Source organism: Danaus plexippus, assembly GCF_018135715.1.
Source record: "Danaus plexippus chromosome 3 unlocalized genomic scaffold, MEX_DaPlex mxdp_34, whole genome shotgun sequence".
NCBI lineage: Eukaryota > Metazoa > Arthropoda > Insecta > Lepidoptera > Nymphalidae > Danaus > Danaus plexippus.
The window spans coordinates 1,764,737-1,787,505 of record NW_026869846.1 but is presented as its reverse complement, the minus strand read 5'-3'; the positions used below and the strand labels follow the sequence as shown (position 1 = coordinate 1,787,505).

Sequence of the window (22,769 nt, the reverse complement as noted above, 5' to 3'; positions counted from 1 at the left end):
TATTTGTTCTTTAATATTTAAATATTGTATATAATTTTCTTTTAAAATTTTTCAATTTAATAATGACGACTATAGTGCCCTCTACAGTTAAAAAGTAATATTATACAATGTATTAGTACCAAATTATCACGCTAGATGTCATCAGTGAATGTTTATTTTGCGGCTGCGAGTGTTGTTACGAGTGAGTCCCGAGATGTCAGTCTGCTCTATGAGTTTATTCCGCTTTGTTTGGCGGAGGTGAGAGGACATGGTGTAGTTCGTTATTCGAAGTAGCGCGTTGTGTTCAATGTTTTTTGTATTTTCTTACAATTTTTGAGTGACTAAACGATATATTCAGCCATAAGAAGGTTTTCTAATTCGATCGACAACAGTGTACGTGTTAGAAACTTAGAATCTAGTAACATTTGCACAATTGTGCAAGCGACTCGATGTCAATAAACTTGTCGGTGATATTTTATGGGAAAGGTGTGCCGCGTCGCTAATACCTGTTCGCGACTGAAGGGTGCATGGGCTCGGGATGTCAGAGGCCGCTGATAGCTAGGCGGGTGGTGACCGGTGCCATGGAGTAGATGGGAAAGAGGTGAGTGGCATTACATGGTATTCGGGGCCGTGAAAAGGCAGCGGGCTGGAGACGCGCGGGACGGGCTCGGCGTGCATTCACCTCTGACCCGCGCGCGGGGCGAGCGGCGCTCAAGGTCGGTGCGCCGCCTGAAGGTCGCTGGTCACGTGACGCGAAGGGTGCTCACCCCCGCACCCCCTCACCCCGCACCCTCTGCCGCTGGCGTCCCTGTGTTTGTTTGGGTTGACAGTCACGCACTTAAATCCTATAAAGTATTCATTTCATATTTTTTTTCGATATATTATTAAACTACTTGACTTAACAATCGTCAGTATTCTCATTAAAAACTGGACATGTTAATGTTAAAGTTATATGCATGATCAATGAATACATTAATGTATGGCTGGACGCTAGATTCGTATTTGCATCAAAGTAACGGAATGCTAGAAAGGCTTTATGTTCAACCGACACTTCTACAGTTTAATATGCGATTATCATATCAGAGTCTTAAGTGGCACGACTTTATAAACACACACGAATAATAATGTGTTTCATGTTTCCACCGACTTGTATATAGTATAACCGACTAAATCAATTTATAACCTTCATGTTATTATGACCGTTCATAAACTTACACGTTCCAAATTCAAATTTCAATATTTCAAATAATAATCAAATCGAAACTATACATATTTTTCTTATAGACATGTTTGGTAATCTAAACTTAATAAAGCATGTATGAAAGTTAATCGGCCCGCACGATACTAACAACCAGACGCGTTCCGTTCAAAAAAGTTGCACATCAAGGTCGTTATTTTTATATTTCAATTATAAAACTCGGCTTGATTTTAAATTTGAATATATGTGTACTGATTACTGAACTGTATTCAAGCCCTATTTTATGTTATATCCTTTATATTGAAATTAGCTTACATGTTTTGAACGCGGAAGTATGTCATGGAACTTGTTAGTTTAGTTAGAAATCCATAGATGTCACTTTTATTAGTAATTTATTTTTTCTTAAATAATATTCATTTTCTTATTGGAACAAGATAGGTATATTTTAAGTTTGTATCTTGTTATGATTTGGTGTTAATAGTCTTTTATTTAAACACTAACTGTTGTCTGCGGCGTTGCCTGCCTATTATTCCCCCTTTAAGATAAGCGTTATCATCGTTTTAAAGTTTGATTCTCTTTCTCAAAGAACCCTTAAGCAAATCCTGACTTGGTGACAATTGAACTAAATCAGGATGCCCCTTTGATAAAAATAAATAACTCTAAATATCGGCCTTTTATTAAACCAGTAATAGTAAGAGTAAGTACATTTAGACGGATTCAGAACATCCAGCTCTTTGAAGTCGGTTAAAAATTATTTTATTTCTTATGGAAGGCCTGATTGGAACTCCCGTCAAATTCTGTCCAATGATTAGACACAACAAACAGAAAGACAGACAACAATAAAAGGCGGAAATTTCAAAACAAAAATAGAAAAATAGAACCAAGCAGTGAAAAATTATTACTTTGTTATCAAAAGATAACTTAAAAAAACAGTAGTATTTCAATAATTATATATTTCACTAACATCAAAGGTGTCAACTTTTAAGTAATAAATAGGTGCTTGTAGTTAAACATATATCATAATAATTATGTCCTTAGGCAACTTAATTTTTCATTTATTTATTAATATGGCAATCTATTCGCTTCACCAGTGTCTTTTTTTTAATTTGTTATCGAAATTAGGTAAGGTTTTGTGGTTGTGTGGATCCGATTTTAGAAAGTTAATAATTGAGACGCTGAATAAATAGGCCTCTCGGCAGAATTTTAGAAACATCAAATCTAGGTATAGGTTATAAAAATATTCTATTATTGGTACAATTTGCATTTAGATTTTAAGAAATCATATATGTAACGGTCCACAAGAAATAAATCTTATCTTATTGATAATATTATATGAATTTTTATTTTGGTCTCGAAATCTGATACAAGTTCTTAAAGTATAAATTACGTATCATATGTATTAAATATCTTTTTTCATATTCACAGTATAAAGTTGATTTTTTATTCTATTTCTTTTTTTTTTAATTATCATAGATTTCGAATACTGTTACCAGCCAGTCTTAAAGTGGAGTCACTTAATCACGTAACATAAATTATTAATTTATAAGTTTTAATTAATGATATTATAATCATTTTATTTAAAATTAAATTTTTATTGAAAATCGATGAATTTACAACGAAATTACGCTCACGAATTTCGATTGACCTTCATATTGAATACTGAAAGATACACGTACCAAATGACGCTTGACATTTTGTCGCTGCCTTAATACTTAAGACTGTGAATTATTAAAACTTACACAGATTATAAATACTGAATTTTCAATTATCAAAAATATAAAATTTGCACAGATAATATAAAGAATATATAAAATAATTGCAATAAGAATATTAAACGTTGTAAGCGAGTGTACTCTCACCACTTTCCCGTGTGTGAGTGCGGCCGGTGACCTTGCTATCAGGAAGCGTGACTCAGCCGTCTGGGAGCAGGGACCTTCGTCTATTACTATTTCGTTACTATTTTACAATATTATTTTAGCTCCACCGCCTATGTGGAAGCCATGTTTTTTTTATTTTATTCTTATTACTGCCATAGCTGACTGATATGCCTATATAACTTATAATACAAACTTTGTCAAATGAAGCGAAATTACAAATTTCTTTTTGCATGTCATATAGATTTTTAAATTTGTATATTCTGTGGTACGAGCTCATACAAACAAGAAGTGTATTTAACGTTTAATGGAGTGCTTTGTTTAAACTTTAAATTTCACTTCGAGCCCCGTTCCAACATCCGATCCACGTCATCGAGGTCATGCCTTCTTGAAATGTATTTTCAATTGTTTATGTATATTTCATTGCAATTATTAAACTTTCTCAGTCATGAACAGATCGAAACAGTGACGACCATAACAATATTATCCTTATTAGGTATTATATCAAGTATCTTTTAAAAATAGTCGAGCATTTGAATATTTTCTATAAAAAAATCGTTGTGGGTTAATTTAATCTAGCATAAATCGGCGAACTCTGGTCGTTGACGATTACTATGCCGTGAAGCTGACGTTCATTCAATAAACTCAAGCTACACCCACTCCGCGACCGTTCTTGGTCTACGGACTAAAATAGAACCTACATTTACAGTTATTTCGTGTCTCGTAAATAATATCAATTAAATACAAACATATTGAATAGTAATTGAAATAATAAATAGAAATATTATTTACTTGTTTCGATGTAATTGATGTCGGGACTCTCTAGCAGTATGTTAGAAAACGTGTCTGTAGTTAGCTACATGGACCTTCTATGTACTTATATGTTACAAACACTAATAATAAAATAAATCATTATAATTATTGGAGAAATGCAATTATTTTTATGGGCGTATAACAATAGTTTCGGCAGTGTTCACTATAGGTTATATATAAGTGAGCTGTTCTAAGCTCCTCTTGATATTCCACGTGCGACTGCGACTTCATCTCGTGGGATGTAACTTATCTGTTATTTACTTAGTGGAGCAAATTTGTATGACCTCAACGGTCACACGGTTGCGACACACATTTTTATACCGTTATTATGAGGTAACGGATTATTATAATTAATCTAGCTTTATGTTATTAAAATGTAAATTTATTATGTTATTTTTAGTTTGTAGTCCTCTCTAGCGATTATGCGGTCTGTGGAAAGTCTAGAACATTCGTTGTTCTACCTTCCATTAAGATCGCGATTAGAAACCTAACCTCTCGTTAAGAAAGGGCTAACAGCTGAACCAACATAGAATTATAGTTATATTATAGAATATAAAAACGTTAATATTGCAATTTATGCAAATAAAATCATACTTTCTGTGATAGTCCAGAAATATATTTTGTGATAATTTTCCTTTTACCTATAGGTAAATTAAGATCATAACATAACGTAAAACTTGGGCCGTAATTTTTTTTTTTTTTAGTATGAGCATTATTTGTACCAGTTTTAAAAATAAAATCACCAAGTATTGAATTGTAGGACGCTAATACAAGAAAGTGAGTTTTTCTTTATAATCAAGTAAACACCAGCTTGAGAAGTAATCAACGGGAAATGCAGTCTATGAACTTTAAATCTCTACTAAACTTAAAAAGAAAGCTACACTCAATAAACACCTTTATGCCCTTATGATAAAGCCTCTAACACGTGGTCGTCCTTTAAATGTCAATGCATCCTCGGTTTCGCAACGGTTCAGTTCGAAATTCGGTTCTTGGAAGCCATTATACCGTGACTCAGAGCACGAGAACACGGCGAACAGGTCTTGACTGGCGCCGCCTTAAGGTATGCTCACACCGGCATGACCTTGGAGCTGTCGGTATTAGATTCGGACTTGAAAACAAAATATCATGTTAACACCCGTCATTGTGACAAAGCCCCGTGCTTGCTCTTGTTCAATACAATGTATAAAATAATTGATTCTGACAGATGACAATTGACAGATAAGTAACAAGTCAAAATGTCGCTTCATATTACGTGTGACACAGATATTAAATATTTTTTAATTCAAATATTAGTAGTATAAAATTCAAATGTTACTAAGTAATGTAACAGATGTAATTACCGTTTTATGTAGTGTTAATTAACGCCATATTTGAGGCTTGGTGCCGTTATTGTAATCGCAGTTGGACCTCTACAGGACGATAGCTACCGATGTTTTGAGTCACCAATTTGAATTTGGAACAGTTTTGTTGTTAGTCACAATCGGGACGAGTGTTTTAATAATTCTGTCGAAATTTATTCATCTCACACAATATAATTAATGATAAATAATACTATATATACTTGTAAGTTTTATCTATATTCTTTTTTAATACTGGTATATCAAAATCTTATACATAAAACACGTAATGAATATCTTTCCATTTATTATTTTATTCTATCGTATTAAAATCTTTGTTAATGAATTTAATAAGCACAATTGCCTTGAGCTCAATATTTGACCATTCGATTAAAAATGTTTTAAAAATATATGTAAATATGTGGTTAACAGACTTTGAGTATAATAAACATAGTGATATTAATCATTGTTAAAGAAGTTTCAACTCGGTCTATTAAAAGTGTAGCGTGATGAAATCATAAAACAATTTCCGGACGTTTTTGTCCCATTTCGTAAAAGATTAAATTAGTCATCGGTTAATATACAACCATATTTGTGTTCTTCATACAACTTCGACTATGACTTATAAAAGATGTTTAGTAATACGACATTATACCAACCTATGTCTACGTCTTTTTATTAGGACGAATCAAATTTTAAAGACTTCGAGATTATTTTTCACATATTAAATAAAATATTCTAACCAGTCCTTTATCATATTGCTCTCATAAAAGTTTAAATTATTTGACGTTTTCCTAAACATCAATGTTTTGTTCCTTTTTGGATTTGGATTTGGAAAACAAAAATTTATTGAACGTATAAGTTGTTCCTTTGTTCCAAACAAAAGTGATACATCGGCTAAATGTAAAACCCCAGGTGTTATTCAGTTGGTTGAGGTGTCATATTAATTAAGGTACAAATTTACTGTTTGTATTGAAGTTGCCATTAGGCAGCGTGGTCTAAAACCTGAGTCAGGACAGGACACCTGTCCGAAAGGACGAAATGAGAAAAAAAATATAAAGTTGCCATACTTTTGATTGTATTAGCTTTTATATACGACTGTTTTAAAGTAATTACCATATATATCCATCAGAAATTCAAATTATTAAATACATATATTATTCTACACAATTAAAATACTATTATATGTACATATAATTTTCAATATATTTCATTTTCAGTTTATAAGTCGTTTTATTTTTATTTTACATGGCAATACCATACGTTTGTAAGATAAGCGGAACCTATATATCAGATGACATCACAACGACGTCTATCGAACATCTATTTTCCAAGGTAGTATGTGAACTGAAGTGTCAAGCTAAGCGGAATGCGGCTGCGGCGGACCCATTTTCCATATTCCCGTCACCGGCCCACTCCATCCCCACCAGGCTGGTACCGGTCTCGTGCCCTCAATGTACGATTCCGTGTTGCGAAAATGTCTGACTTCAACATGGAATTAAAACTAATATTTTATGTAATACAACGACGCCGTCAATCTGATGCAATGACATAAATATACGATTTGCCGCCATTACACAAACGTCATAAATTGTTCTGTCATAATGCAATGTCCTGTCGTTTTTTTTTTCATGGTATTAATTACGAAAAATACATATTCATCTTAAACTGCCAGAAAGATATATTTTTTTATAAAAAAAATTCTGAATATTTTCTTTGTAATTGGCTTTGTATCGGTATAAGCCAAAACAAATCTGTTGATTCTATACATATATTTTAAAATAGTCGCCTAAATAACTCGGCCGGTATTTCCTTTCCCTGCTTTTTGTAGACGGTACAAGGCTAACGACTATATAATGATTCATATAAAACAAATATGCAATATGCATTAATTAAAGAAACTAACTAATATCTTAGTGCGGTCGCCAAAACATGTTATCTGAATTCGACATTCCGTCTTTAAAATTATGTGTATAGTTGGAATTATAAGAAAAATATTTATTTAATTTAAAAAATACATCTCTTAGAGATTTGGCATAATTGCAAAAGGAAAAATTCAAAAGATTTTACTAGAACTGAGCTCAATTGATTACAAATAGATTTTTGTTTATAAATACAAGCTCTTTTTTACCAGCTTACCTATATAGTATATCCCATATAAATACTGTAACCATTTCGGAAAGACTGAAATTAGGAGAATAAATTAGATTTTTCTTAAAATTCTTTCATTCTTATCCGTACAATTCATATTTTCATAAAATTTTAAATTTAATTTGATAAACTTTTCACAATATACAATTCTTAGATACACGTAAGTGACGATAAAGAGACAAATCGGTAAATTGTATTTGAATACGACTTAAATAAAAGCTAATTTTCCAAAAAAGAAAAAAAATCTTCCCGCCACCGAGATTCGTAATAATTTTAAATTCAGCAAACATCACAGGAAATCAACGAGGAAGACAAATGTACTGACAATGACATCGCTTAAGTACGTTAAGATGTTTTGGTAAAGGCGTCACGTTTTATGAATAGTATATTTTTTTCTGACTAATTTCAAAGCGTTTCGAGGACATTAAAATTTTGCAAATTGTCCAATAGTCAGAATAAAAAAATCAATATAAACGTTTAGTTAAACGAACAACAGAAAGGGCGGCGGCAAAAGTTTTCAGTTTAGGTAACTAAAATCTCGTCAACATTTTTATGATAAGGAATGAGAATAAACTGTAAATGTACATTAAACTTAAATTAGATTGTTATAGCAAAAAAGGATTCATGTAGGACATAAAAAGTAATATTCTTTTTAATACACATAGTTATTCTTATTTTTACAAGCGAAAGACTTTAAATAATCTGCTACTTATTTATTTTGAAGAAATAAACTCATAGTATATCAGAGATCGTTTTTAAATTTTGTATTTTTTTTTTCTAAACACCTGTTTCTTCAACACAGTTGGTATTATAGTGCCGAGGTCAAAACGATATATAGCCCGTTATGTGCAATTCGTTATGCGGCAGAATTACGAGACATTTTTAATATAAAATGAGAACTTAATATATAAAAGTGATCTACCTACATTATACTTGACTTCATATTATTTAACTCATCTTTATTAAAACGTAAATGTAAAAAACAGTTACGAATATAATACTTTGTACACCACTTCAACGTATAGTGTAAGTCAAGTTTGAATATTAACCACGCCATTCATAAGCTATTTATTTTGTAGTAATAATGCTAACGCATCTAAAATTATAATTTTTGGTTTGATAATTAAAATTATCAAGAAACCTCAATCAGCTTTTTCAGTCTGATAAATACGGTTGTGTAAATATATGTGCATGCTGCGATTACAGTTCTTGAAGCCAAGGTGTACTACATTTACCGAGATATAACATTCGTATTAGCCAACAGTTTGTGTACATTTTGTTTATGAGAATACATTATCGATAATGACGCTTTTGTTACGTTTAATTTTTTCAATTAAATACAATTGAAACGCGAAAAATGTTTTAAATAACAATGATTAAAAATGGCAGAAAAATAATTGAGTGCATGAACATCGAGACATTCTTTTATTAGGTTGTAAAACGTTAGGAAATTTTTAAGTACGTACATATTATGAATGTAGAAAAATATATATGAAATTTATCTGTTAGGGAGATTTATAATTAATAAATAATTATTTTTATCAGTGCATCAACTGTCAGTTTTCTAAATAGAGAGAATGTCAAATTTATCGTTTTTTCATTCATAACAAACCTGTATGTGAAACTTAATATGTTAAAACTATGGGTGATGGATGGCCTTGACGGATAGAACAAGTTTGTACCTTCAACGATAAAACCGACGGTTTTGGTGTATTCTTTAAAAAAAATACAATAATAAATTCAATCGGAAATTAAATAATTTAGAATTTATTATTAAAAACCGGTTTTCAGTTTGTTGCACACTCGTACTACATGCATGTATGAAGAATTATCCTTTTCGTCACAACACAATCCGTTTTAAAAGTATCTATATACAGTTATAGAGATTGTGATATGTGCGCATAATTAGTGTGGCTTTGTTGTATGAATTATTGTTGGTACATTATGTCAATCAGTTAATTATTGCTTGCCCACAAAGTAATAGTTATGAAAGATTTCCTTATAAAGCCACTTTAATGATATAAACTTTGAAATAAATATACATACTATTTTAACAAGCGCTGCCGTTCCAAATGACATTAATTTGAAATGGATATTATTGTAATTCGAATATTTATTTTTTTCTAATCGGTGGCTATTTAACGTTCTGAAATTTAACATCGAAGCTGTATGACGCCGTTATGTATAATATGTTAATAACGAACGAATTTATATAAGTATTGAGTGTGAAAAATATTATTATTTAGAACAATTAATTTCCTCTATATGCCGGAGTCTAGACGAATCAATATGAATAACGTCTTGTCTAGAGGTTGACAATAGTCAGACAGTGGCGACCTCAGACCGCATTAAAACAAACAATCGTTCGACATTCTATTTAGCGTCACCAATTTGTTATTTGCTTGTCGCGTTTGGACAGCTGTCGTCTGCGGCGGGAAAATAAGGAATTTGAATTATGAATTGCAAAAGTTTTATTTAGGAAATACATGTGTTATATGTTAATATCTAAAAGAGATTTTATTATGTGCGTAATACAGGATTGATGTGGAGAAATTAATAATAATTTTATAATATGATATAAATCACAGAAAACCGTTCCAGTGACTCCGAGTCTATCAACTCCATTAAGTAAGTCGTTCACCTCCTATAAAGTATATATATCTTCAAAGTTCCATTGCTTAGAGACGATAAACGTTCTGAATTGCAAAGTGACTTCATTGGTTAGGCAAAAGATTAAGCACTATCTTTCAGCGTTTCCGTTTTGGTGACGCTCATTTAGATATATAATTTAGGAAGATATTTTTATATCGGTTTTGTTTGTGTCTGTTCTGATATCCGCGTTCATCCGATCTATTTAGGGGTGAGTGCATCGCTCTAGCCGCGACCTCACAGTCATGGGGTCAAGGACATCAAACACCACAGTCTACAGACTGAGTAAACACGGTTCAACATACAAATTATCAGAGCCACGGAGTAAATTACATGTCAATGATCTCGCTATGGCCGAGAGATCATGGAAACTGGCCGCGGATTAATAATAACATGTTTACAAAATATTAATACGGATTTAATTATTATCGTTGTGATTGATCGTATTAAATTAGTGGATATTTGTACACCTGCTTTTCGGTGCTATTGTCGTGCTTGGTACGTTTACGTCACCCTGATAGTGTTGTGACCTTAAGATATTTATCGGTCGACGGCTCTCATCCATCGACAACTTTGAGCATACACAAGGACATCACTCGCACAATGTACAATTTAAGTTAAGATTATTTCAGTTTTATTTATGAATAGAGCACAACTTAGTTCGACTATTGCTTCTTAGTTTACGATTTCATATTTCAAGTAGTTCTAGTTTATTTATGCATTCAGAGATTTACACATATAGAAATGTATTTAAATATATGCGTATTTATAATACACACGGAAACTTTCCACTTCGCCTTAATATACCCACAGAGCTTTCCGTCTGACGTATTAATGACCGCCCGGCCTTGTCTAGGCCGCGATGACGCCATGTTTTGTTCGGACGCACTTTTATTGGGACACCAAATTGTACACGTCCCTCTCGCACACACGACTTTACGGACTGAACATGCGAGATAACGCCATTGTTATTAATTGAATCCTTTCATGTGAAATCCATGGACTATATCTTACAAAGTTCTCAAAGGAAAGGTGGAACACGTCGAATTACAGCCGTCTAAGGATAGTTACCCAACTGTTTTAAACGCATAATGTAAGAATTGCATTGTGCAATTGGCAATTACCGGAGTTGGCAAGGCAACTGTCTGATAGAGATAACCGAGAAACGTCTGCGGAGCGAAGGACTATTGGCCGCTAATTGGTTCGCCAGACGGCTGTGATCTTTGATGTCTATCCCTTTAAGTGTTCGTTCAACTCTTATATACAATGTGGAGCAAGTATCAGATGTGTGCGAGTACTCATCTAACCATCTATAACTAGTATTGGGATCGGCGGACCAGTTAGCGCGAAAGGCGAAATGCTCGCGACCGTCGACAACCGGCTTTGTGAAGGCCGCGCTGTCCCCCCACTCACCTGGACTAGTGACTGCTTATGTCGATGATTTAACATTATTTACAATTACAATAACTGACTTATCAAGCATCGTTGACATGTCCTGTTAATGCCCAATGATTCTGAACAGACGTATATATTTAAACATTATTATTTATATAAATAATCAAAATGTACAAATAAATTAAGATTAAAATTCATTCAGTGACGTTATCGTGTAAACCTCGCCCTGTGCGTTGTAAACATAATGCCAATGACACGGAGGTCGGTCGACTATCGATATAGTTATCGCACAGCACTGGCCGCGTCGCAAGGCCGACACGAGGGCCTTACGCATTCGTACGTGTACAAACACGACAGCTTTATGACATGCCTTTTTGTGGTACAGATTGTTATAAAATTAGTTTTAATTGTGCTCTTCTTATATTTTTTTAAATCATTTTGATTAACAATGTACTTTCTTTCGCAGAGTAACAATGCTGGTTCCATCGCGAGGAAGATACGATTTAAGAATATGTACGCGGAGCTGTATTGAATGCGTACGTCTGGAATCAAGACTGCACTCAGATGCCTTACAAACAACAAGCGACCCGAGATGATCGCTTAGCATAAATATAAAAAATATGAAAATTATAATAGTTTTGTATGCGTTTTTAATATTGTTATTCTAAAAGGACATTGCGCATGGTGCTTATTAGTGTAGTGAGGTGAAAAGAACTATCGATATAGCGATAACGATGTCTAGTGAGGGGGAGGCGGTGAAAGTGGAAGGGGGTCATATCTCCGTCACTACTATCAGCATGTCGGGACCGGAGAGTAGCAATGGTAACATCAGAAACAACACATAAATATATTTTATCGATAGATTTTGTAACGATTGACTATTTTCAGGGCAGTTCTCGTATAGCTCGAGCGGAGTCCGTATCAGCGTGTCCTCGGAGCCTCAAGACGAGGATTCGACGGACGCGGAAATATCCAAAATAGATTTCACCCAACACCAGTATGAGGTGAGTTTTGTGCACGGCCGACTGGCACACGCTGAGCACGTTATTCAACAATAATAATGTCATTTAAGGTCAACATGCGGAATAAGAAGAAGCGTTCGTCCGGCCAGTGTGACCAGGCCAAGGAGCAAGAGAGGCCGATGTCCTGGGAGGGAGAGCTGTCAGACTCGGAAATGGTCATCGACACCAGCACCAATAACGGTAAACGGAAGATTATTTTTTTTTCAAACTACCCTCTATTTTTATGTATACGGAAAACTACCTAATTATACCTTTTCTGTCTCACCGGTCTTTTTTTTTCAAACTACCCTCTAAATTGAAACATTAGAAAATCTATCTGATTATACATTTTATACTACATAGTCTTTTTATATTGACATTTTATTATATCTGGCTCAAAAATGTTTATTAAATTTTTTATAATATAAAATAAATACATCTCGATCCTAAAATAAACATAGGAGTGATTTTTTTATAGTTTTATAAAAAGATTTCCTGCTAAATAATAATTTTCCATTCTCTTTATATTAGTAGACGAGAACAGCAGCTCCCTGGACCTCCAATCCTCCCGGGATTCAATCGACACGCTCCGTAACGTGTCCATTAAGACTGAACCTCTTAAAACAGAGCTCTTCCACACTATGGAGGACCAACGTGTTCTGGACCTGAAGTATACCGTGCCTCTTCAGTCACATCAGCGCAGTCTTAGTATGAATAGGGTGAGGGTGTACAGCTGTATGTGTAGATATATAAGATTTAACATATAGCTTATATATGAGAATAATATATACTGAAATTTATCAAGCATAAAGTTGACGGAAGGAAGCGATAGACATGAAGTAACTTAGTGTTAGGTAATTTTAATAATGTATAAATCTTCATTCAATTTACACAAAATGTTCAGTAAATATTCTCAACTTCATGATAGAAATAAATAAATTTCTGTACGGCGATACTCTAGAGAAATATAAACTTCTGTGTATATAATTAATTTAGGTCAAACCACTGTAAAATGGTCTCCTCATACGTATATATTTCTCACTATTACAGATATCGGTCCTAACAGACAGTAATTCGTTGTTAGCGCGGCGGCCGTCATCACCCTCGCACTACGACGCGCATCCCGAGGTCCAGAACCTCACTATCAAGAAGGAACAGCTCTCTGGTGGGTATTATGGACCTGAAAGACAGCCCACTGTCCATGGTAACTTACAACTACCCACCCTCAGATTGTTTGTGAGGATGATTGAATATTGTTCTTTTTCCAAATTTAAATTTTTATTTAGGAAAGTTAAAGTGACGAAACAGATAAGCGCTTATCAAACAATAGTCATAGTAAATGGAAGTTACAAATAGAAGTGTAATTCACAATGATTGGTGTGCCACAGAACTCAAGTCCGAACCGACGTCCAGTGTGGACAAGCTGCTAGGGCTCCACGGGTCCCCCCTGATGGGACGCCTCCCCCGCGTGCAGTCCAGCGCCAGCACTGACTCCGCGGTACACTCAATGTATACACACAGGTTATACATTTATATATATTAATAACATTTACATACCTGTTTATATCTATCAGACGTGACCGGTCCCCGAATTTACTGAACGAGTTTGATTTTATAATATAAACGGCGAATATTATAACATCAGCAGTCGGTCACATCAAAAAACCTAAATTGCAATTCAATTCTGGAACTAAATCACAAATACGTGACCCTTTTACTTAAACTACCCTCATTATTTGACATACATAACCCGCAATGTATCTGTTGCAATACATAACCGTTGTATATTAAAGTGTTATTACTAAACAAACCCGCAGTGTATACAGCAGTCCGTCGGCCAGCCCCCGCCCCTCGCGCCACTACACCCCCTCCCTCTCCCGGAACAACAGCGACGCGTCACACTCCTCATGCTACTCCTACAGCTCAGAGTTTTCCCCCACTCACTCTCCAGTACAAGTAAGTATAATTCTTATTATTGTTTTTCAAACTAAATGACTGCATATAAATTCTCAAGTCTGTTTGTGTCTGCTGGAATACCTTAAAAACCACCAAATTTTTCATTTATTTTAGATCTACCCACAAAAACGAAATAACCTTTTAATATATTACTTGGTATATGATAAAGTTGGGTCGGCTACTATGTGTGTTGGAATTTAATTTGCATATGTTGACATATAAGCAGGCCCTATATATCTAAAAAACTGATTTAATTTAATCTATTGAACCTACATAATATTTTCGTAACCGACCCACTTCATCACCTAAACGTGGATTGGTGATTACATCCTACAATACGTCTGAATGTACAGCAATTTTCCTAATGTTTTGTCTTGACTGCTAGGATAATCAAAAAATATGAATACCTAAATTTGCTCAATCAGATATCGAACCCAAGGACGGTGTTAAAGCCACTGCAACAACTGAGCCATTGTGTCTCTATATATTCTACTATGTACTGTACAGAGTCGTCACCCCCACGTGGTGTACCGCGAGGCGGCCGTGTTCCCCGCCTCCCCCGCTCATGATGAGGACGCGGACGGAACCGACGACAGGCTGCATCATCACCAGGGGATCAGCCGCCAACAACTCATTAACAGGTAAGATTATATATATATATGAAGTGATAACTTTTTATGGGAGTACCCTCCCGCTTCGTAACGTAACGCGTCACTGAGTCACGCTAGGTCTGGCTCCCCTTCCTCTCACATATCATCAGTATTACTCGCATGTGGCAAAAGTGTTTCCAGTATTCATGTATTCATAAACAAATTATCGTTTTAATTTTTTTTTAATTAATTAATAACATAAATTTTTCATAAGTTACACAATTTCTATGTTAACAGTTTAAAATATCGCTGCTGTTGATCGTCCCGACACGCACATTTTTTTTTAAATCAAAATCCTATGCAGGATAGTACTGAAAAGTCTCATTGTTAACAATTTAGCAATTTTTGATGTTTGATATCTTATCAAAAAATGTCTTTCATACGAGATCGAATGATCCTTAGTAGAACCCCCAAAAAATATAAGTAAACGTAAAAAGTAATGGCAATTAACTTTTATGTTTAAATACACGCTAATCAGATAATTGTGTGACATAAGAGTAAATTTCTCAATTATTTTTTTTGTACATTTGAATATATTATTTAACGTCATTGTAAATAAGTTTATTTTCGTTTGCAGTCCGTGTCCAATTTGCGGCGACAAAATCAGTGGCTTCCACTACGGGATATTTTCTTGCGAGTCTTGCAAGGGCTTCTTCAAGCGGACGGTTCAAAATCGCAAGAACTACATGTGTCTGAGAGGCGGGAACTGTCCCGTCACCGTCGCCACCAGGAAGAAGTGCCCCGCGTGTAGATTCGATAAGTGTCTGGGATGCGGGATGAAACTCGAAGGTACCGCCAGTTGTAATGCGTAATATTAACAAGTGTAAGAGGAAAAAATGGCTAAACATAAAGTTTATGAATATTTCTCTATTCGGTTAAAAATGGCGCCCAAACTGGGACGTTCTATTAAGTTTTTTTTTATAAAAAATGGCGTCCGGATTGGGACTGAGAATCAATATTTGTATTTGCAGCTATAAGAGAGGACCGCACCCGCGGCGGTCGGTCTACTTATCAATGTTCGTACACGCTGTCTGGCGCGGCCTCCACCGGCTCCTTACTATCAGCGCACACTCCCGCAACGCTGAGACACGCCTCGAGTCTCACATGTGTAAGTCATATACATATTAGAAACTCCTTAGAGATAGTATAATAGGAATGAGTAAGTTAAACTAAGTTTTTCGAATAACTACGCCATTTTTACCATTTTTTTCTAACATTTTCCCGACGACGATACAAAGACAAGTTTGCTGAAAATCAACTGTAACGTTGGCAACACTAGGAAAACAATAAAAAATGTGTAATAATCGAAAAATTTTGTTTCATTAAAGCGTGTGCACACAAAAAGCTTAAATGACATTATGTTAGTGAAATGAAATAATATAATCATAGCTCAAGTTTGATAACGTAACATATTTTTTGGATTTAATTGAGTATATTTGTTTATATTTAAGGTGAACGGTCCGGGCTCCTACAACAGAGGCGAATCAAGCAACAGTCGACTCACCCCTGACATACCGCCGTTATTGCAGGTATGTCAGGGTACCCAGCGGCGCGCACACCATAGACGCAAATAGGCACTACATACCCTACCCATATAACAACTATACCTATATCGTTTAATTCTTACTTACATACTTTTAGTCATACATTACGGAATATAAATGTTTACAGACATTTAAAATGACATTTGATTCACGATTTGTTTAAAGTGCCATCTATCAATGTAAAAACGAAACATTTTCGATCGGCCGCTGCTAAATGCTAGCGCCGCTTTGCAGCCAGAGCGGCGCTAGACACAACTACTCGGTGCTTATTTTCCATGCAAATGATCTCAAGGACGATCTACAAATCTCGTGTTGTATGCAGAAATGTTTGCATGTGTGTGTGCGAAAATCTATGTGTGAGTTCTATTCGAGAAGCACTGCATACTTTATTTCGTTTAAAATTTCGTAGAAAGTCCGTTAATTGTCAAATGAAGCGGGACTGTCTGATTGGTCGGTAAACTGTTCATATATTTTTTTGCCATTTTGTTATTATTGAATATTGTCATTTGTCTTTCTAAGCGCAAGTGAATAAGTTTAAATTAGTTAATTAGGAAACAGTGAATTAATTTATTAACGAATTATGGAAAATTATAGCTGTGGGCTCTGTGCTGGTGATGTCTGTTTATCGAAGTTAGTGACGATTAGATTTTCAATATTGTCGTTCGATAATGAAATTAAAATAATTACAAAGGGAATGTGTGTGACCGGTTGAGAGGAAACTAAAAGAAAGGTAATGTTATTCGTTTAAATAAAAAGTATTATGATAGTTTTAATAAGCTAGCGGGTTGTGTACACAAAAATAAGTTATTTGTTTATTGTTTTTAAATAATAATAATAAGAATGTTTGGATCTCCACTGGATATTCCGATTTAAATAACTTTTATAAGGCGGCGATGAACAGATCGTAATCGTTTTAAGGAGATTCAACACATTCATTTATACTTTACGCGCGAATATTATCAATGTTTAAATGAAACTAATATTTTTGGATTACATACTCCCGACATTCCGATTACTTAGCAGCGACCCTGATCACTGCGGACATCTCGTCTGCATAATAATTATAAATTACGCGTAGTGATATGAAAATATTAGTTTCATTTAAATGAATACTTGCGAAAGACCACATTATTATCAATGTTTTAGAAGAGGAAATTATGACAATTGGTATTTTTTTTTTCAAACATATTCTGCTTTCCCTCCCCCAAATCTCTGCGCACGTTACTGAGGGTACTGAGGGTTATTGCAATACTTTAATTACCAAGCAATTATATTTTTGACAAAAACTTACATGATATGTGAACCTTAAAATATGAAATTTAAATCTATATGATGCTTATTGTTGATTGTCCAAACATTTTTGCAGGAAATAATGGACGTGGAACATCTATGGCAGTACAACGAGTCCGAGCTGAGTCGTATGAGCAAGAGCTCGAGCAGTCCGTCCGCCAACCCCCTGTTAGCGGCCAGCGGCATCACGGCGCAGAACTCTAGCGCCGACTTCCTGGCCGACCTGTGCAATATAGCAGACCACAGATTATACAAGATCGTCAAGTGGTGCAAGAGTCTGCCGCTCTTTAAAAATATCTCCGTAAGTCGAACTGTTCGAGTTAGCGATTATATAAAAACTTTCACAGTTAAAATAACCCTCTAGTTAAATCAACAAGAAAAACTGATACAGAAAACTTTTTTGGAAGATTATTAGACACTTCATTCTTATTATCATTATTTATTATACTAATATAGTTGTAAGGGTTCTTTTTTTGTAACTAACAAATAGACTGTAAATTGTCTGAAATAAACAAATTATTGTTATTATTATTATTATTAATCTTTCTATATATTATATGAATATATTTTGTGCCATTAAGAAAAAAATATGCCACTAACGTCTGTTTATAAACATGGTTATATTATTAAGACACCAAATTATAAACATCTAAACGTGTATGATTTCAGATCGACGATCAGATATGTCTGTTGATAAACAGCTGGTGCGAGTTACTGGTGTTGTCCTGTTGCTACAGAGGAGTCAGCACGCCAGGGGAGGTGCGGGTGGGGGGAGGCAGGGGAATAACGCTGCAGCAGAGCGCCAAGTCAGTATGAAACGTCATCCATAGACAATAAAATAGCTTGTAAAATGTATTTTTTGTATGACAATCAATTAAGTAAACTATATGACACCATTTTTATATACATGGTATCTTGCTTACGAGCTATCTTTGCCAAATTAAAATTAAATAATCCAGTTCTTCACTCATAAGTCTTCAGACATGAGTGTTCAGACCTAGATTTATGAATGAAAATCATTGACCGCTCTATATAGTATGAAGATGCAAAATTCTGCGAAGGTTATAGACTATATAATGAATTGTATCAACTATTGATACAGTCTTAAAATCACATATAAGAATTGTAATATAAATGTCAATACAGATCACGTAACTCACTTTATATGAGAATAATTAATGACCTAATGTTTCCAGGTACGGCCTAACTCCATGTATTGAACGTATGTTGAGTTTCACTGATCACTTGAGGAGGCTGCGTGTGGACCGCTACGAGTACGTCGCGCTCAAGGTCATCGTACTACTCACTTCAGGTACACGGATACTGATCAGGATTTAAGACAACCAAATATGGAAGCTCAGAGACATGATCACTCATTACATGATCACTCATCATTATTCAAGCGACATATTCTGATAGGTTCTTTATATGGAATCAGGAAGTACTAAAAAGACATCACTTCAGAAATATTCATGATATTTTAATATTAAAATACATTAGTAAAGACATTTGGGTCTCAAACTTATATAAATTTCTTCTGAGCAGCATCATTGATATATTCTTCTGTGGTAAGGCTTAATAAATTTATTTTCCAGATGCTCCAGAGCTTCATGAAGCAGAGAAAGTGAGAGCTTCCCAGGAGAAGGCGCTGGCAGCCCTACAGGCCTACACCGCCACACACTCACCAGACACACCTGCCAAGTTTGGTGAACTACTGCTGCGAATTCCAGAACTACAGAGAACTTGCCAGGTTAATCTAACTTTAAATTATATGAAGAGATAATTAGTTATAACTTTTATTAGTATATATCTTATACATTTGTGAACTGTCTACAAAATATATAATGAAATTGTTTGATTTGGAGTATCTGTTTCTTCAATTAAGTTAACATATATTTTTTGTTATTTTCTCATATATTTAATAGAACCAAAAATTAATTATGGGGTGATTGAAAAAATCTAGAGGATTGTTACCAGTCACTGTGCACTGAATCTCCATACTAACAAGACAATGACAGAATAAACTTCATGGAGTTTTAAAGACCTATGTGAAATGCAAAATTTATGAAAATATACACCTCACTATATATATTTACGCTACTTTTAAATGTTTGCTTTGTATTTTTATTTAATAAAATTTTAATCGTTTCAGTTTTTCATGCAAGTCGGAAAAGAAATGCTCAATCCAGCGAACAAGAGTAAGGACGGAGAGGGACCGAGCTTCAACCTCCTCATGGAACTGCTTCGAGGAGATCATTGAATACGAACTCATTGCTCAACTGCGACATAGGCTAGACCCAGCAATATATCGATAGACGAACTATCGATGTATCGATATTAAAAATATCGTTACATTCAATCCCTAGATTCCATAAAACTATAGTTTTATATGATTTTAAATTTATCTATATCATATCAGATATCCCAGAGCGAACGATGCTATGAGCATATATTTTGTTTCGTTTATTATAATTTCATAAAGACACAATAAATATAATTTAGTGATATTACGATATTATTGCCTTAATATAAGCTCTTAATTTTGGCCTTGGAAACGAAGACTGCTTTCATGAACACTTAGTATCGTAATACGTATTTTTATAACTTCGGATATTATTATGCATTTATTTTATAACACCGCTTCCGTTGAACCGAATACTCCATATCATATGTAATTATAATATAACATTTTTGTTAATTTTACACGCAAAACACTGCCGGCCGAAGATTTATGTATAAATTAAAAGAAAAAAAATGTATTATATGACCTTTCAGAAAACCGCCAATGGCGCCATTCATTTATGACATTGACACGTGACAGTTAATACCAAAGACAATTAAAGGTTGGGGTGCTTTTGCGTTGAACTCATTTCATGTAACTTCACTGCCACAAGCTTTTATTAGCTATTATTAAATAAGAACAAGGGAACAATTTATATATAGGGAACTTATGAAGTAACCAAATAGCTATGTTATGTGTGAAACGGTTGCTTTTTAAGAGTTCCGTGTGCGGCGATCAAAATGTTTGTGGGAAACTTTGAAATATTTAAGAATATTTTAAGACGCACAAATATAAAGAGTTATTGATGATCTTGCCATTCCCATGATTTAGATGATTTCTCTAACGTGCAATTAACAAAAATTTTACACTGTTACAGTCCTGTTATAAGAGGATTTATGAACAAATAGGAACTTTTGTAGTTAAACAATGAAAAGTTGGGGTGATTGTACGGAACTTGTGCATGAATTGATTTGCTGGCACAAAATTTACTGCACCGGGGGAAGGTTTATTACAATGTAGCCTCCTCCAATAATTAAATAATCATAAAGATTATATATATGTAGGTATTTTCATTAAAATATATTTTGGTCTACATATGTATGTACATATTTTCAATATAAGTATATTAGCTTCATATCAAGATCTGAAGTAATTAACGAAAGATCATTGCCATTTTATTTAAGTTTCTTTATGTTTAAATTTTTAAAGATTTTTGTCATTTTTTTTTTTATAGCAATCTGCTAATATTTAGTTCTGTGACATAACTTAGTTACAATATATTGTTTTAGTCGTGTAAAAGTTTTTTTTTTTTGATAATTATTTTTTTTTTGTTATTACGTGCAATACTTGGCATGAAGTATTTTTGTTATATTTTGTACTTTTATATAAAATAATATTTACTTTATGCTTTGTTTTTGCAATTTTTTTAGGCTGCGTAAGACAGCTTTCGTAACCAGTAAGTCACTGCCGATTGTTGTTAGAAAAAAGTATGCTGAAAGCAAGCACTATTGCAATAATATGAAAAATATTTTTTTGGTATATCTTAGATGTAATTATTATTAATTAGGCTAGAATATTGTTATATTACAAACAACTGTACTTCAATTCAAATGTGGAACTTAATTTTTATTCCAACTATTTTTAACCAACAAATGTCAAACGTCAACTGTCAGTTATGGCGGTAATAATTTGTTAAGTAATCACTGCGATTATTACAATTTTTTACATCAAATAACTACATTTTGTCGTGTTATAGTGTATCTCGGTTGTCTATTTGTTGTCCATATCAATTCTATACCGTCGAAATAGCCAAGTAAATTGTTATATTCAATAAAACTGTATCGTAAGGGCACAAGTACTTCTTTTAGTTATAATATAATGTAGTTATGTATTAATGTAAGTATAAAAACAATGTGCCACATGAAAGCTACGTTTAATTTAAGGAGTATGTGATTGATGTTTTGCCAATAGCGTACATCGCGCGTTACTTGGAAGTGGCAACTGCGTAAGAATGTGTAAAGGTTAATTGAACTGATAATATAGGGATAGGTGTAAGATTTTTGTACTGTATTACGTAATACGTATTTTTTTATATTTGTATTTCTAGCAGTAAATATATTATTTTTCATGTATGATAAATTGGGGTGCATTGCACTGTTATTCCAATTAATATAAGAGCTTTTTTTGTTCGGTATGTGTACGGAGGTTCTATATTATTTTGCAATGCGGTATATTTTCAGTATAGAGTGTATGGCACACGGCGTGGCTGTCTGAGTGAGGCCGAATAATTTTTATATTAAAAATTATGAGGACAGAGAGAATGTTAACACGTCCAATATTTTAACTTTATGTTTGTTATGATATGTAAGTATTATATTGATATTTTATTCTTTATTACTTAGAGTTATGAAAATTATTTTTATATATAGAGCAAATAAATTTGATTTTGAAGTATGTTTTGTTGTATGTCCTTTCAAAGCTTGAGACAAATCCAATTTCTTAATACAAGTCTGTGGCAATACACCCTCTAAGTTCAACAATATGCTTTGTCAAGCAAACCCCTTACCCTGAGTTTTGAATGAGAAGGCATTAAGCACTTAAGGCTTTTGCATTCACAACTAAACAGTAGGCTGTAGAAAGAGAAAGTGTTA

The 22,769-nt window shown here is 33.9% G+C and overlaps 1 protein-coding gene across 4 annotated transcripts; it reads left to right on the top strand.

Moving 5' to 3' along the window:
* Nucleotides 1-189: 189 nt before the first annotated feature.
* On the top strand, nucleotides 190-22,574 carry LOC116768536 (nuclear hormone receptor FTZ-F1 beta). 4 transcript variants are annotated; one of them, XM_061527092.1, is made up of 17 exons: nucleotides 190-580; nucleotides 11,863-12,218; nucleotides 12,285-12,400; nucleotides 12,469-12,598; nucleotides 12,932-13,116; nucleotides 13,448-13,562; nucleotides 13,786-13,918; nucleotides 14,215-14,353; nucleotides 14,861-14,994; nucleotides 15,581-15,792; nucleotides 15,975-16,111; nucleotides 16,455-16,532; nucleotides 17,914-18,138; nucleotides 18,507-18,643; nucleotides 19,034-19,149; nucleotides 19,433-19,587; nucleotides 19,990-22,574. In XM_061527092.1, the coding sequence occupies exons 2-17, from the start codon at nucleotides 12,131-12,133 to the stop codon at nucleotides 20,095-20,097; spliced, it is 2,208 nt and encodes a 735-aa protein (XP_061383076.1). In that variant the 5' UTR covers nucleotides 190-580; nucleotides 11,863-12,130; the 3' UTR covers nucleotides 20,098-22,574. The 4 variants fall into 4 exon arrangements, with proteins under 4 accessions (XP_061383076.1, XP_061383077.1, XP_061383074.1 ...); XM_061527093.1 differs by having other exon boundaries at nucleotides 191-580; nucleotides 12,290-12,400; nucleotides 12,929-13,116; XM_061527090.1 differs by having other exon boundaries at nucleotides 191-580; nucleotides 12,929-13,116.
* The last annotated feature ends 195 nt before the right edge of the window (nucleotides 22,575-22,769 follow it).